This window comes from Phocoena phocoena, chromosome 18, assembly GCF_963924675.1.
Source record: "Phocoena phocoena chromosome 18, mPhoPho1.1, whole genome shotgun sequence".
Taxonomy (NCBI): domain Eukaryota; kingdom Metazoa; phylum Chordata; class Mammalia; order Artiodactyla; family Phocoenidae; genus Phocoena; species Phocoena phocoena.
The window spans coordinates 5,225,980-5,241,173 of NC_089236.1; the positions used below are offsets into that span (position 1 = coordinate 5,225,980).

The window sequence follows — 15,194 nt, forward strand, 5'->3', positions numbered from 1 at the left end:
GGAAGAAGACAGCCAGTCTAGCCCAGGCTGAGCGTGTGGATAAGGAAAAAACTCTCTAGAGGGGAAGCACAGGGCGGGTGTCAGGGTAGGTGCCAGCCAACAGACTGGCCTGTGGGTACTTGTAAGGCAGCCCAGGAAGGCCTTCCAGAAAATCATATGGGAGAAGGAGGCCAGAGGCCCCATAAGGTTCAGACAGAAGCTCTGATTATTGGTATGAATTGCCTTCACTTGCACCCACTGACCGGAAAGCCTGGTAACATTCAGGATACACGTACATCATCTTTAATCCTTACAAGGAAGATGAGGTATCATTCTCATTCTACTATAAGAAAGCTAAAGCCCCACGAGCTTCTGAAATCTTGTGACGCTCGTCAAAATGCAGCTGTGATACACTGAATAGGTGCAAAGGAAGGACAGCTCCTTTATCGCCATTAGCACCCGCATTAAACACTTATCCGATACATTTAACGTGCGAAAGGTTGGTGACACCAGTATTGAGTCTATCCCCGCCCTGATGGCCTTGTAAGGTAGTTGGGAAAAAGCAGGAGGACCTCCAGCTGCTATGACATGATTCCCACTGATTCCTTCAGTGGGCTTGATTCTCACCATCTGGCTGGGTCAGGGGTTAGGGACCATATTAGCTATGATTAGATACAGCCACATGTAGTAGAAAATTCAAATACTAGTTAAAAAGATAAACTATTTATTTCATTTTATTTATAAACATTTATCTTCCACTCACAAAAAAATGAGTAGAGCAGCTCCCTGATCTTCTGGGACCCTGGTTCTTGCCACCTTTCTCCTCTGTTATTCCCAGCATGAAGCTTCTATCCTAAGGATTATTACCTGCTCTAAGATGGATGCTGAAAATTCTTCTCTGACTTTCAAGGGGCCGTCCTGTCACTGGTCTCTTTAAATATGGGTGTTCCCAGGAATACGTCTACAATCTCGTTTTTTTCTCTAGACTCTCCCACCCCCAAGCTCTTCCATCCTAAGACTAAAGCCGCCATTTTTGTATACGTAAGTCCCAAATCTCTCTTTCCATCTCTAATCTCTCTACCCAACTTTAGACTCACATTTTCACCACGGGACATCAGCAGAAGCCGCTGAGGTTAAGGATGAAAATGCAACACATCTAAATATGACATCACGTTGCAGCTTCATGAGCAAAAGTGGGCCCTGCTCTGCAGATCCCTGTCTCTGCCTGTGGCATCGCCACCCTCCCATCCCCCCCGGACCAAGTGGCCACGGGTGTGTGTGACTTCCTGTCTCGTGCCTTTCCCCTCCAACACACACAGACACAGACACAGACACAGACACACACACACACACACACACACACACACACCCCACCCTACTTGATCTTACCCATTCCCCCTTCAAATTCTTTCCTAACTCCACCCCCCGCTCAGGCGGTCATTATCCATCACTTGAACTGATACAATTTGCTCCTTGTTTGTTTCCCTCCCTCTGTTCATTCAATAGTTCAGTAAACATCCATTTGCAAGCTGACTCTGTCGGACCCTGCACTCTGTCAGACCCTGCTCTGGCCTTTCTCTGTCCCCATCAACAGGACCTCCTACTGCTGCCAGTTACATGTCTCGAGTTCAGATCTGACTCTGTTACTACCCCTGCATAAAGTTTTCTGAGTAGGATCAAGTACAGAGCTGTTAGGGTGGCCCTTCATGGCCCGGCCTCCACTTTCATAGCACACCTGTGTCCAGGCACCTCCCCTCCCCCCTGTAGTGGGCGCCCCCCACTCCTGCCTCCCAGATGCCTTCATCATTCCTTGGTAGGTCAGGCGCCCTCTGGCCCCTCTGCTCCACTGGGCAGGATGCTCACTGCTGGCAGACTGGTCTGAGTCACCACCGGCCCAGTCAAGGGAGCAGCCCCTCCCTCACCCATGAGGATTCCCCCTCCACTGCCTTCAGCCAGAAAGCACAGAAATGGTCACTGACAATTCCAGAGCACACCCCACATCTCTCTCTGACCAATCTTTCCTCCTATACACCATGAAAAACCCAGATGACACCCCTAGCTTTGAGCTACCTATGGGTTCATCCAACTTCTCCAGAGCAGGACACTAGATTGCCTTGAATGGGACCATCTCGCCTCTATGAAGCCATGTTGCCTCCAGATTTGCCATTTCCTCAACAAATTCATTGAGCTCCTGTCTGTTTGAGCCCGGGGGAGGGTGTGGTGGCTGGGAGAGGGTCAGACAGTCCCTGCAGGTCAGTTACCCCTGCCATGCTCCTAAGTGTCCAGGTGTAGCAAGCAGGCAGACCAGGACCTCTCCTTCCCCACCCTACCTCCTGAGTCAGGCCACTTTCATTCATTTTTCTATCCAGCAAATATAGGCTGAGTATGTACTACGTGCCAGTAACTGTCCTGAGTTGGGAAACATTAATGCACAAGATAGACAAACACGCAAGTCCTCAGTGGGGCGCACATTTCAGCGGGGAGCGGGGCGCAGGGAGCAGAGAAACTGAGGAGGGAAGGACACAGAGTTGGAAGGTATTTATAAAGCAAGGAGCCCTGTGGGGAGGGTTGGGGAAAGAGGGGTGATATTTTTAAGTAGGGTCGTTGGCCTTCCTGAGAAGGAAGATGACATTTGAAGAAATATGCGAATGAGATAAGGGAACAAGGACCCTCCCCAGCCCACCCCCAATTTGTGCAAATATATTAAAGCTGCATTTCCAGGAGAAACATGGTGTGTTCTCCATAGCAACAGGAAAGGGGGTGGGCTGAAAGAAGAAAAGACCGGGACAACAGAAAGTTATTCCATGTTGAACTGTCCCTGATGGACACTTGAAAACCAGCTCGGGGGCAGAGCAGGGCCCGCCAGGCCGAGGGGCTCCCCCGGGCGCCTGTCCCGGGCGGACAGGCTAATCCCGCCGCCTCCCTCCCAGCCCTGCACCGCCCTGGGGGCGTTTGCTCGTGCGAGGAAGGTTCTAACCCCGCAGAAGCCAGCCCTGGGAGGCTCCGCGAACTGGAAAGCCGCGCGGCCGCCCGCGTGCACCCGGGGAGCGGGGGACCCCCGACCCCCAGCCCGGCTCCGAGGGCAGCGGCCAGAAGCCAGGCGGCGGCAGAGGCCTCGGGGCCGAAGGGCGCTGGGCACCCTCTCCGGGCCGCACCCAGCCCCTCGGTTCCTGCCCGGCCCGCAGAGCTGGCCTTCTGGGGGTGGGGGGCGCAGAACTTTTTTCCTGAAATTACCCAACTCCTGGGGCGCAGCCGGCGGCCCAGGACCGCCGAGCAGGGAGCCCCCTTTCCGGCCACAAGCCGCCCGACTTAGAGCTTGAGGATGACGTGTGCGCTCTTTCCAGCTTCCCCAAAACCCCCTCAGGGATGCCGCTTTGCTTGGGCCCGGGTCTCTCCCGCGCCGAGTTGCACACAAACCGTTTAAACATTTCAGCACAAAACCCAATCCATTGTGGGCCGCACATTAAAAAGTGTTATTCGCTTTGAAGTTTTTGTCTAATGGCTCTAAACTGAAAGAAAATGTTTTCCTATTACTTAATTCAATCATAGCGAAGAGACTTGGTAAAAAGCCCACGGATTTTGCCCCAAAGTGTGACAGAGTTCTCTTTGTGTTTGCTTATCCTCTGCTGTCACACACTTTAATTCGCCTCTCTTTATCTGGCATTCAAAACTTTCTTCAATGACATTCAATAAGGTCCAGAGGCTGGAGGGAAAAAAAAAAAAACTGGTTATATCCCCCCCCCCCCCCCAGATATTCTTTCCCAGTAGCTTTGGCCTTGCTCGAATTCAGCGGCTCTTAACCCCTTCTTCCCCAGCTGCGGGCTTCGGCTCCCTGGAGAGCTCTGCACTGACCCTTTGCGGCCGCCTCTGTCACCCTGCGGGTGCTGCCTGCACCCCTGCGCCTCTCCCACCTGCCTCTGCCCAACAGGGAGCCCCTCTCCCGGCCTTGGTCCCGCTCTGGGCCCAGTCTCCGGGGTCCAGGCCAGCCCACCTTTCCCAGAGAGCAATTAGAACGGCCATTAGGCCCTGGCTTGTTTGCAAACACCCACTTAGAACGGGGAGCCTTGGGGAGGAGACCTTGGCATTGAGGGCAGCAGTGGACCCCACCAGCCCCCCCCCAGGGCAAAACAATCAAGGAAGCATTGATCTCTTACTCCTCCTGCTAGATGACAGGCCCTCCATCCAGGTTATTCTCCCCACTGCCCCTCTCTCTTTTATGGAATCCGTTATTTTCTCTCACATAAATTCTCTTTGCTTTTTAATCAGCTATAATTTGTTGCTGTTGTTATTGCAGAGATGTCATCAATGATGAAAAGCCGTGCAAATGCTTCGATCTGGGGCCATCTTATTCCTGTGCACGGATTCCCCCGGCCGGAAAGCTTCCCTCTCCATCACTCACGATTCCTTTCAGGGCTCAGAGCAGGTGACTGCAGTGACTTGGTTCCAATCAAATCGAAAGTAAACGTCTTCCTTGGAAAGTCTCAGGCTGTACATTCAAAAGGTTTATGCTAATTTCCCACTGTATGGAAAAAGCGCCTGCAGGAAGCAGCTCTGAGCCCAGAGGACGATTTTAAAAGCTGAAGCTGTGTACACGAGGCCAGGCGTTTGAAGTTGTTTAACCATTGTGTGACCAGAAAGAAGAGAGTGACACGACAGGAGCAGGTCTTGGGGAGAGGGGAGCTCCGCCCGGGTGGGCGAAGGCAGCAGAAGCTGGGAATACAACTGCCCCTCGCACCGCTCCTCCAGGGTGAACTTCGGGAAGGCAGTGATAACCGAGCGCACCCGCGGGTCTGTTGGGGTGTGCGCCGGCGGGGAGAGCGCCCACACTCTCCACGTCTGGTGGGGTGTGAGTGAGATCTACATCTTCGCTGGCCAGTCTTCCCTCCCATTCCCTGCCTCTCTGTCCGCGATTCTCAGCGGGTGACTTCCTTTTTACATCCACGGCCACATCGTTGACTAGCATCTCCCGAACAAAGACTGGGCATTATAGGCAGCATCAAAGTTAAGACTATTTGAGAAACTCAGAGAAAACAGGGACAGCGATGGGGCTAGTACTGGATAAGAAATACCGAGCCCTTCTCCTCTCTGCCCAGCGGTGCCACTCCTGCAGGGGCCCTGGTCCTTCTGCTTCCGACACAGGAAGATGAGAGCGATTCCACAGGTGGAAATCGGAGGCCGGCTGTGGGGACGCTCGCGGGGTGCACAACGCCGAGTTGAGGAGACTAAGTGGAGGCAGCCTGATCTTGGGGGGCGAGGGAGAAATGAGAGAAGGAGGGGGACGGCGACCGAGCACGCAGAGAAGATGGGGGTGTGCGCCCATGGGGATCTGTGGAAGCGAGGCATTGGGGGTGCAAAATCAATAAGATAAACGGGCCGATCGCCAACGCAAAGCCAAAGGGGAGTAAGGAATAAAGAGAAAGAAAAGAATATTAAATCGCAGGAGAATGAGAAAATAAACCCGCAAAGGGGAGAGGAGGGGGCGAGGGCGCCTGTTACGGCTTGGGTGGGGTTGACAAGAATGGAGTACATTATGCAGTTCATTTAGTTAACAAGTGAAATAATGAGGAAGCGTGCAGAGTGAATGCCAAGAGAAAAGGCACAAAAACCCTATTGAGAGGCCCCGGCCGCTCCTGGCGTAGCCCATCACATGGCAATAGTCCTATTTAAGCGGCGCCGCCGGCGCCTTTCAGCACCACTAGTGCTGGCCAGCACCCCGCGCTCTCTGGGCGGCGCCCGCGGCAGCAGCGGAGGCGCCTCCAGCCCCGGCTTCAGCGGCGCCTCCGGCCTCCCCGGAAGAGGCAGCTGAGCGCGGCCGCGGCCCGGGGAGGTGCGTGGTGAGCCCCGAGGTCCGCGGGGCGCCGGGAGCGGGCTGGCGGCGGGGCGACCGCGCACGGGGGCCATGCCGCGCTCCTTCCTCGTGGACTCGCTGGTGCTGCGCGAGGCCGGCGAGAAGAAGGCGCCGGAGGGCAGCCCGCCGCCGCTCTTTCCCTACGCGGTGCCGCCGCCGCACGCCCTGCACGGCCTCTCGCCCGGCGCCTGCCACGCGCGCAAGGCCGGGCTGCTGTGCGTGTGCCCGCTCTGCGTCACCGCCTCGCAGCTGCACGGGCCCCCCGGGCCGCCCGCGCTGCCTCTGCTCAAGGCGTCCTTCCCGTCCTTCGGCTCGCAATACTGCCACGCGCCCCTGGGCCGCCAGCACTCGGCCGTGTCGCCCGGGGTCGCTCACGGTCCCGCGGCCGCCGCGGCCGCCGCCGCGCTGTACCAGACCTCCTATCCGCTGCCCGACCCCAGGCAGTTCCACTGCATCTCCTTGGGTAAGGCGGGGAGTGGGGGAGTGGGGAGGTGGGGCGGGGAGGGACGGGACCGGGCAGACGAAAGCTGACTAGGCGGGCATGGGGGATGAGGACCCTGGGCGTTCTGCGGGCGATGAGGGCCATTTCGGGCCCCTGAGTGGACACTCTGGGTGGCGTGCGGCTGGAGGGACGGGACAGGACACGGGGAGGGAGGGTGAGGCAGAAGGTCCAGGCCCTGGCGGGGGCTCCCAGGACGAAACGAGGGCTGGGGCTCAGGGCGCTCCAGAAGGGAGCACGGGGGCCGCGTGACTCCGGGAGTACCAGGGTCCCGAGGCTTGGCGAGGAGGCACCCGCGGTTACGCCGCTGTGCATTGTGTTCAGGGCAAAGAGGTGGGTGAGAGACCAAAGACCCGGGATTCTGACGGCCGCCTACCGGAGGATCGGGCCCACAGCGAAGGGTCTGATCGCTTCCGTGTCTGCACCCCTACCCACTCCAGACAACAGCTCGAACCAGCTGCCTAGCAGCAAGAGGATGCGCACGGCGTTCACCAGCGCGCAGCTGCTAGAGCTGGAACGCGAGTTCGCCTCAAACATGTACCTGTCCCGCCTGCGCCGCATCGAGATCGCGACCTACCTGAATCTGTCGGAGAAGCAGGTGAAGATCTGGTTCCAGAACCGCCGGGTGAAGCACAAGAAGGAAGGCAAAGGCGGCAACCACCGCGGCGGCGGCGGGAATGCGGGTGCCGGCGGGGGCGCACCGCAAGGCTGCAAGTGCGCGTCGCTCTCCTCAGCCAAGTGTTCCGAGGATGACGACGAATTGCCCATGTCTCCATCCTCATCGGGGAAGGACGACCGGGATCTCACAGTCACTCCCTAGGCGCACGCCTCCCCGGGTCGCCCATCCCAGACACTCCCCGCGGCTCAAAGACTGGTCCTGGGACGCAGCACCGTTTCCCAGGCACCCACTGCCAAATGGCGGCCGCGCACGGATTTGGCACGGCTTTGCGGAGGTCCCCGGCCCTGGGAAGCGCCGAGAGCTTGGCACACCTGACCTTGCTATCCCTACCCCAGGGCCCGCGGCCGTCCAAAGCGGACTCCGAGCTGTGCACACACTGCACGCGCGCGAATCCTTCTCAGTCACGCAGCACAGCGGCCCGGCCCAGCGCCCTGCTGGCCGCCGGCGCCTCCCCGCCCGCCCTCTCTGGACTGGCTCAGGCTTCCTCGCTTCCTCCCCTTTCTCCACCCTGGGTCAAGCTCGGCCTTTGACGCCTCGGGTGCCCATTCGCTCCCCCCTCCCCCCTTTACGTCTTTCCCTCCCCACCTCTTTCCTGCGGTGATTTATCCACGCTCCCACCCCCCCAGACACATTGATGAACGTCTGGGTTTTGTTTTTCTTTTCCTTTCTCTTCCGCTCCTCGAAGTTCAGTCGTCCCTCCATCAGACCTTGCTGTGCCCATGGCTCCTCTCCCACGAGCGAAATTGCCTCCCGTGGTATTCGTGTTGGGGAAACCGATTCACTTTGTTTCGGCGACGCTCTGCATTCCCCCAGAGGCCGGCTCTCTGCCTCTGACGACCCCTCTTCTCCCAGACCCCGGCCCCGCCCCAGCCTAGCTTGTAACTGTAAGGTCTCTGTAATACCAGAAGATATTTATTTATTTATTTATGTACAAAAGTTTAAATAAACTTTTTTTTTTCTTAGAAATCCACGTGGCTCGGGATCCCCAGGCAGGTTGGGGCTTCCTGCTGGGGCCGGGCGGGGCTGGGTGGCGAAGTCCAGCTCCGCTCCTCTCCTCGCAGCTCGTCAAGCCCTCTCTGCACCCTCAGCCCCCGAGACTCCGCCTTCGGCGCCCACCGACCGGGTGCGCTCCCCGGTCTCCTGTCCGACTCGGGCAAGGTGCACCCCTGCAGGAGAGAGCAGAGCCCTGTCCGATGGGAAGGACGGGCGCTCCCCGTGCTGTGCCTGTAGTCCTGACCCCTGCAGCGCCCCCGTCCCACCTGGGATCCGGCCCCACCTCCAGCCCCCTTGGTTTGGCTGTCCTGACTGCCATCTCCAAGGTCAGCGACCACTTCCGCGCGAGCCGCTGAACTCAGTCCTTTGCTGAGCTCGGATGGATAACTTGTTATTGTTATCGATCTATTTGTTTTAATCTATCGTATTTGTTAGCGACAAATTCCCAGCGAAATGGCGCAGCCTCCTCTTGGAAAGGCCGGCTCGCTTTGCTTTAAGGCAAATTCCATTAGCGGGGTCCCTATTCCCAGACCGCTGGCCGCGATTTCGGGGACCCAGAAAGATTCGGCGCCGGGGTTCCCGCGAGGGGTCCTCCGTAGCCGGAGCTGGTGGCTCCGAGACGTTGCGTTCGCACGGATTCTTGTTACAATCCCACAGCCCCCTACGATTTATAATGCACCGCCCAGCCCTCCTCTGGAGATACGCTGGGGGTTTTACTCGTACGTGGAGGAAGAGACGCAGGAGGTGCGCGGGTTCCGCGGAGGCGGAGGGCGCACGGCCACCGGAGTGGGTGTTTCTGCTGCTCAGGAAATCGGATACGTGAAACAGCGGATCCGGATTCCCACGACCTCCCCAAGCCCCCCATTCCACGTCCTAGGGGCCTGGTTCACTTCTTTTCCTGCCAGAAATCTCTCCGACACACACACACACACACACACACCACGCACACCCTGGGGAGCGCCGGACTCATTTAGGCAGAGCAAACACACGTGTCCTTTCGGCGAGAAAGGCGCTCCAGTTGGGGTTGCTCAACAGATGCGTGGTCATTTGAGTGCGGGGTTGTCTCTCCAGTTCCGCTAGAATAAAGGTGGGCGCGTTCTGGCTCCCCACGGAGAGGCCACTCCTGGTTCCCCCTGGAGCAGACGCATGGGTTGTGCCCCAGGCAGATGAAAGCCTGTCACGCGCGCCCTTGGCACCCTCCCTCTGACCCCCATCCCCATCAGTCTGAACCCCAGTCTCACGGGAGACCAGTTCTCCGCCCTCCCAGGAGGGGCCATTGTGCCAATACAAGACGAAGCCGAAGCCGGGGTGCTTTAAGGCACACCCTGAATAGAATACCAACGAATGTGTTATTATCAGTGATTCTGACGCTTTCCGAGTTTGGGGCGGCTAACCCGCTGCTCTAAGAGTCCTTCGGTAGTGAACTTTCGCATCCTTTAGCGCCAGCGCTGCCCACCAGTGTACTTTTGAGGTTTGGGACCCGGCAGCAGCAGGGCCCCCAGGGGCCAGGTCCATGGTGGATCCGAAGGGCTCGCTTTGAGCCAGCACCTTTCCTGGATTTATGGGGGTCGGGAGGTGCACCTGAGACAGGCTCCCGCTGGCTCTCGGTGACACACCCCCTTACCAGAAATGCAGTTTCGGAGATGGGCTCGAGCTGGGGAGGGCGGGGGTGGGTGGGTGGGTTGGCGTGGGGCGGGGGAGGGGCGGGAGAGGTGCCTTACTGAGGGAGCCGGAAACTGGGCTTGGAGCGTGGTGAAGAGGTTGGATCCGCCCCCGCCTCATCTCAAGCTACCCCGGACTTCTTCAGTGCTGCCATCCTATGCAGTGGCCCCTCCTGTCCCAGCTGCTCGCAGAAGCCGCAGATCCACTGCTGCGCGCCGTGTCCACGCGGCTCCAGTTCTCCTGGGAGCGCGATTTTATCCCTCTCATCTTTCTCTACCCAAGACTTCACTCCCCGTCCCGCTCCAGCTTTTTCGCTTTCTGGTGGGCTTTCCTGGTGAGCGTGGGAAAAAACGCAGGCTCCCTGCGGCGTGTGGTTACCAAGGCGGTGACAAGAGGGCGACGCTGCGGAGCGTGGACGCGGCTTGGGCGCGCGGGGGCTCTCGGCATCCAGCCGCCGCCTGCAGGGGCGGCTACGGCTTTTGAGTTCCAACACTCTTTAGTCCTCACTCTGCAGTCTCTGTCGGTCCAGACCGACTCTGCTGCCAGGGTTGGGGCCAAGGCAGGCGCGTCTGCAGAAATGGAGCTTCTTATTTGGGGAGACAGAATTCAGTCTAACCACCCTATTTTGAGCCGGAATTTGGGATTTGCAAGGCAAATTGTGCAATTAAAATCAAACTGAAGAGTTATCTTATCAGGACGAAATTTCCTGGAAATTATCATTGAGTGTGACTAATCCACATACAGACCCCTGAGTTTATTTCAGGGACAGCATCTTTCTTTTCTCTGTGGTTTAGTGGCCAGGAGTTTGGATGCTAGAATCCAAGTGACCGGCTTGGCAACCCATTTCCACCATTTACTTACAAGCTGGGTAATCTTGGGCAAACCACTGGTTCTTCCTAAGCCTCGGTTTCTTCATCTGTAAATGGGGATTGTTAATAGTTCCTTTGCTGGGTTGTCGTGCAATATTAAAGCATGGAATTCACATAAATTGCTAAGCACAAGGTCTGCCGAGTTTCAATAAATGCTAACTAACAACACTGCTGTTGTTGTCACTTGTCATGCCTATAGCTGTGCCCGGGGCACAGTGCGGAATTATTTTCTGAAAGCTGGAAAGCGACCACTCACACACAGGCTGCTACCCAAATCTCCCACTGCAGGGCTGGAGAGCACGCACAGATGCAAATACCTCCAGGACTCCCTGGAGTCCATTGTTCAGAGTCAGTAACGGTCAGCTCTGCTTGGCCAGGCACTGCCCGGGGGCCGGGACTCACTGAAGGCCAGAGAGGGACTCTTTCCACCTGCATTTAGACCAGCTCCTCAACTTCCTCACTACTGACATTTTGGGCTAAATAATTCTTCCTGTGGGGACTGCCCTGTGCATTGTGGGATGTTTCACAGCGTCCCTGGCCCCTACCCACTAGATGCCAGTAGTACCCCTCCCGCCAGTTGTGACAAGCAAAAATGTCTCCAGACACTGCCAAATGTCCCCTTGAGAACCACTCTTCAGGTTGAGAAGCACTGATTTAGACTTGGGTCTTCTCTGCTGAACTTGGCCAGTCCACAGTGGTCAGGATTTGGCAGCCTAGCTCCAAGCCCACCTCTCTCCTTCCCTTCATCCATCCCTCATGGAATAAGTGGACCTTCTCCATCCGGAGCACTGGAGTCTGCACTCGGGAGGGGCTTGAGAGGAGGAAGGGGAAAGAGAAGATGAGTGGGGGTCCGAGGGGAGAGACCAAAGATGCCTGCACAGTGCGAGCATGGCCGCTAATCTGGACAGCCCTGGGCGTCTGGGTTGAAATGGTGAATCAATCCGAGGCGTGCTGGGCGAGCAGAGTTTACAGAGCCACTAGGGCCTTTCCAAGAACACCCTATCCATTTGTCCTATGACCTGTAGACAACGGGGCTCCCTCTTCCATTGTGCGCATGGGTACCCACAAGGCCAAATTTGGGGGGGAAAGATTTCAGGAGCCTGGGTGGTATCCCCATCAGTCATAGACACACTCACACACTCACCGCCACCACCATTTCAGACTTTCAATGACTGAAAATCTGAAACTAGAAATCAATTCTTTTTAACTAAGGCCTCCCGTATTTGGTTCAACACAAGTACCCCTGAGAGTAGCTACCACTGAGTACATCGTTCACTTTTTCTGAGAAAAGCCTCTGGAAGGGCAAAGAGAAGAAAGTCCCTGAAGGGGAAGGGATGCAGCGGACGTGTAAGAGCAAAAAAGGGGGCGGAGATCAGGGGAAGGGAGGGTCCCAGAAGCCTCCCTGGCATGGATCAGGGGTGCCTGGGTCATGTGCCCCCGAGCCTGAGCTCTGGGGATGAGCGAGGTGCTGTGGGATGATTCAGAACCGGACTCGCCCACAGAGTCAGGAATAAGCTGATTCCAGTGAGGCAGTAACACCACCCATCCAGGGCTTCCCCAGTCTCGCATGTGGTGATCAACAGGTGGGCTTCTAATACGGACACCCTAATAGAAGCGTGTGTGTGTGTGTGTGTGTGTGTGTGTGTGTGTGTGTGTGTGTGTGTGTCTGGAGACGCTGAAATGAAAGGAAGGTAAAGAAACTTGGAGGAGAACCAGGTTACCCTGTGGTTGAATGCCCCGCTTCAGGTCATCCTGTCACTATGAATCCAAGCCCTGGTTCTTCTAGAAATCTCCCTGGAAACCACCAAAAAATCCAAGGCCTTGGTCCTGGCACCTTGCATCTTGGTGTCCAGGCCTCTGTCTGTGAGTGGGCCTTCCTTCCCAGCTGGGGAGGAAGCGCTGCCCAAGGCACATTGGCAGGTGCTCGACCAGGCATGGTTTCAGGCAATAGTGGGTGAGGAAGGTGCTGCCCTCAGGAACCGCCACAGTCAAGGGACTGGGCGTGAGTGCACACCGGGGCTCAGATCCCTGCAGAGAGGAGCTTCCCTTGCTGGTCCCGCTGGACCCCAGGCTTTTGGATCACGGGAGGCAGGGGCCACGTCCAGAGGCTCCCTGTTCCCAGCAAGTGCCAGAGAGAAGCAGACGTCTGCCTCCTTGGTGCCCTGATGTGGAGAGTTTGTCGAGTAGCTCTGTTACGGGCTGGATTGTGCCCCACACCCCCAATTTATATGTTGAAGCCCCAACCTGCAGTACCTCAGGATGTAACCACGTTTGGAGATGGGGTCGTTGAAGAGGTAGTTAAGGTTAGATGAGGTCATAAGGGTGGGGCCCTAATCCGAGACGACTGGTGTCCTCCTAAGAAGAGGAGGAGACATCGGACGTGAGCACACCCAGAGGGATAGACATGTGAAGGCACAGGGAGAAGGTAAAACAAGGAGAGAGGCCTCAGGAGAAATGAACACTGCCGACACCTTGATCTGAGACCTCCAGCCTCCATAACTGAGAGAAAATAAATTTCTGTTGTTAAGCCACGCAGTCCGTGGCATTTTGTATGGCAACCCTAGCAGACTAAGACAATTTCTGATCAGGGTGGGGCTCTCTAGACCCACACCCCCCATGCTAACATAAGAATACAAGAAGAATGTAGAGCAAAGAGCACTGGGCTGGGCGTCTGGCCCCTCTGAGGCAGCTGTCCCCCTTGGACACCTGAGGTCCAGCCCCAGTTATGCCACCAACTTTGGACGAATCATCATCTTCCTGGATCTCAGCTCCCTCTTCTCTGAAGTCGGGGGTGTCACTGACATTAGTGAGGTTTCTTCTTTTTCTGACCAGGACCATTCCCCCTCTCTCCAATAAGCATCTAGATTTTCTTTTTTCAAATGTAAATTAAGGTAAGTTCTGGAAAAAAAGGAGGCATCCACTGAGGTAGACATTTACACATTGTGGGAGTTCCCCAGAGCCAGGGTCCCAATTTCCACGACAGAATCCAATGAGGATTAGATATTTACTGCTTGTCCCCACCCCCAGCAAATCAGGCATGGGCATAGGACCTGGACCCAACATTTTCCCCAGAAGTCTGAACCTGGAGGGGAGTGACACAGAGTTGCATGTTTCAGTTAGAGGTTATTTCCTGTGGCTGTGAAGCTGAGAGCCTCTGCGTGACAGCAGATGACCTATGGCATTGGTAGAGGGAATTGCCCAGGGTGGGAGCCCCAGAGGGACATCTAATGAGACTGTCCAGTGGCGAGACCTTGGCTGTATCTACCCTGCCTTCCTGCCTGGTTTCCAGGCCATTTCACCAGCTTTCTGTGAACTATCAGAGGCCTTTCAGTCAATACCTTTCCTGCTTACGTAGCGGGAATTTGTTTCTGTCGTCTGCAACCGAGAGCTCTGAGTGACTCAGGAACCCGTGCCATGTACGAGCTATTTAGACCCTGCAGAGGACTGTGAACAGCCCTGGGACAAGCACGACTGTTGTGTCCATGGAACCGAATCTCAGTTCTGACCGGGTGACCGGTACTGCTTTACGTAGGATTCCCTGGACGGACCAGGGCTTTTAGGCTGGTGCCCATGCATTCCCTTTGGACGCGCCGGGGCAGTCAGACTTGGGTGGTTAGTTTCAGAATTCATCGTCCAGATGTTACGGCATGAGTCACAGCTGGAGCATGAGCGGGCCTCACCCTGGAGCAGCGCTGGGCTTCCTGGGGCAGCAGGAACAGTCCCTCCTCCCATTTTCACACCTGCAGGGAAGCTGTGCTCAGGCCCGAACGGAGACTCAGGACACGACCTCTCCGTTGGTCCTGCCTGGCCAGGCCCCTCTGAGGTGGCTGTCCCCCTTGGACCCACATTCACAGAACTGCTCAGTCTGTGTGGTATTTTGCTCTTAACAGGGAGGAATCTCCCCTCTCTCCAAGTCTCTCCGTGGTAGTTAATAATGTCCTAGAGGCGCTTGATAACTTTTCTAACCACCACCCTTTCTATGACTCGTATCAGAAGCTGAATTCAAGCTACTTTAAGCTAAAAGGCGTCTCTTGGCTCACAGAACCGATTAAACCGCCAGTGGGACTGTCCTCTCCAGGAGCTCGAGCGAGTGATGGTGTGGGGAGACGGCTCACCTCCCCCCTCCTCCCTTGGCTTTGCTCCTTTCTGTACTTCTGCCTCCTTCTCTCCTGCTGCAGAGGCTCTGTCCTTAGAGGTGGGACAGCCTTGAGTGTGGGGCTGGGGGCAGGCAAAATGGGGCAACGGCAACATCAGGCTCCAGGCTTACACTGTCCTGGCTAAGCGGCCTTGGCCAAAAAGCAAGAGCGTGTTTCTCTCCCCGAGTCCTGTGGTGATGGCAGAGTGGTGGCAGGGGTTGTCCAAGGTGGCAACCCTAGAGGTGACCATCCTAATCACAGACCAGCTCTGCCTGAACCACATGTCAATCCAGTGGCTGTAGGCAGGGGTGGCACTCAGGTGGACACTACTACGACTGGAGGTCCGGGAGCGCACAGGAAACGGGGTTTGTTAACTTGTTGTCCAGCAAGGTAAACAGCCTGGCTACCCACTGCACACAGCTGGGGGTCTCAGACACCACGGCCTCCCTCCCCTGCCCGCTCCAACGTCCAAGCCTAGTGGCTGCAAAAGCGATTCCAAAACGAAAACACCAAACCATTTAAAAAGTTG

The 15,194-nt window shown here is 56.5% G+C and overlaps 1 protein-coding gene across 1 annotated transcript; it reads left to right on the forward strand.

Moving 5' to 3' along the window:
- The first annotated feature begins 5,878 nt into the window (after positions 1-5,878).
- GSX1 (GS homeobox 1) lies at positions 5,879-7,146 on the forward strand. The gene is made up of 2 exons (XM_065896273.1): positions 5,879-6,290; positions 6,767-7,146. Exons 1-2 carry the CDS (start codon positions 5,879-5,881, stop codon positions 7,144-7,146), a joined length of 792 nt encoding a protein of 263 aa, XP_065752345.1.
- The last annotated feature ends 8,048 nt before the right edge of the window (positions 7,147-15,194 follow it).

Bases quoted from the DNA above. Each gene is read 5' to 3' on its own strand.
- GSX1 (XM_065896273.1), top strand. From the start codon at position 5,879: ATGCCGCGCTCCTTCCTCGTGGACTCGCTGGTGCTGCGCGAGGCCGGC. The intron at 6,291-6,766 runs GTAAGGCGGGGA...TACCCACTCCAG, and splicing joins GTTCCACTGCATCTCCTTGG to ACAACAGCTCGAACCAGCTG.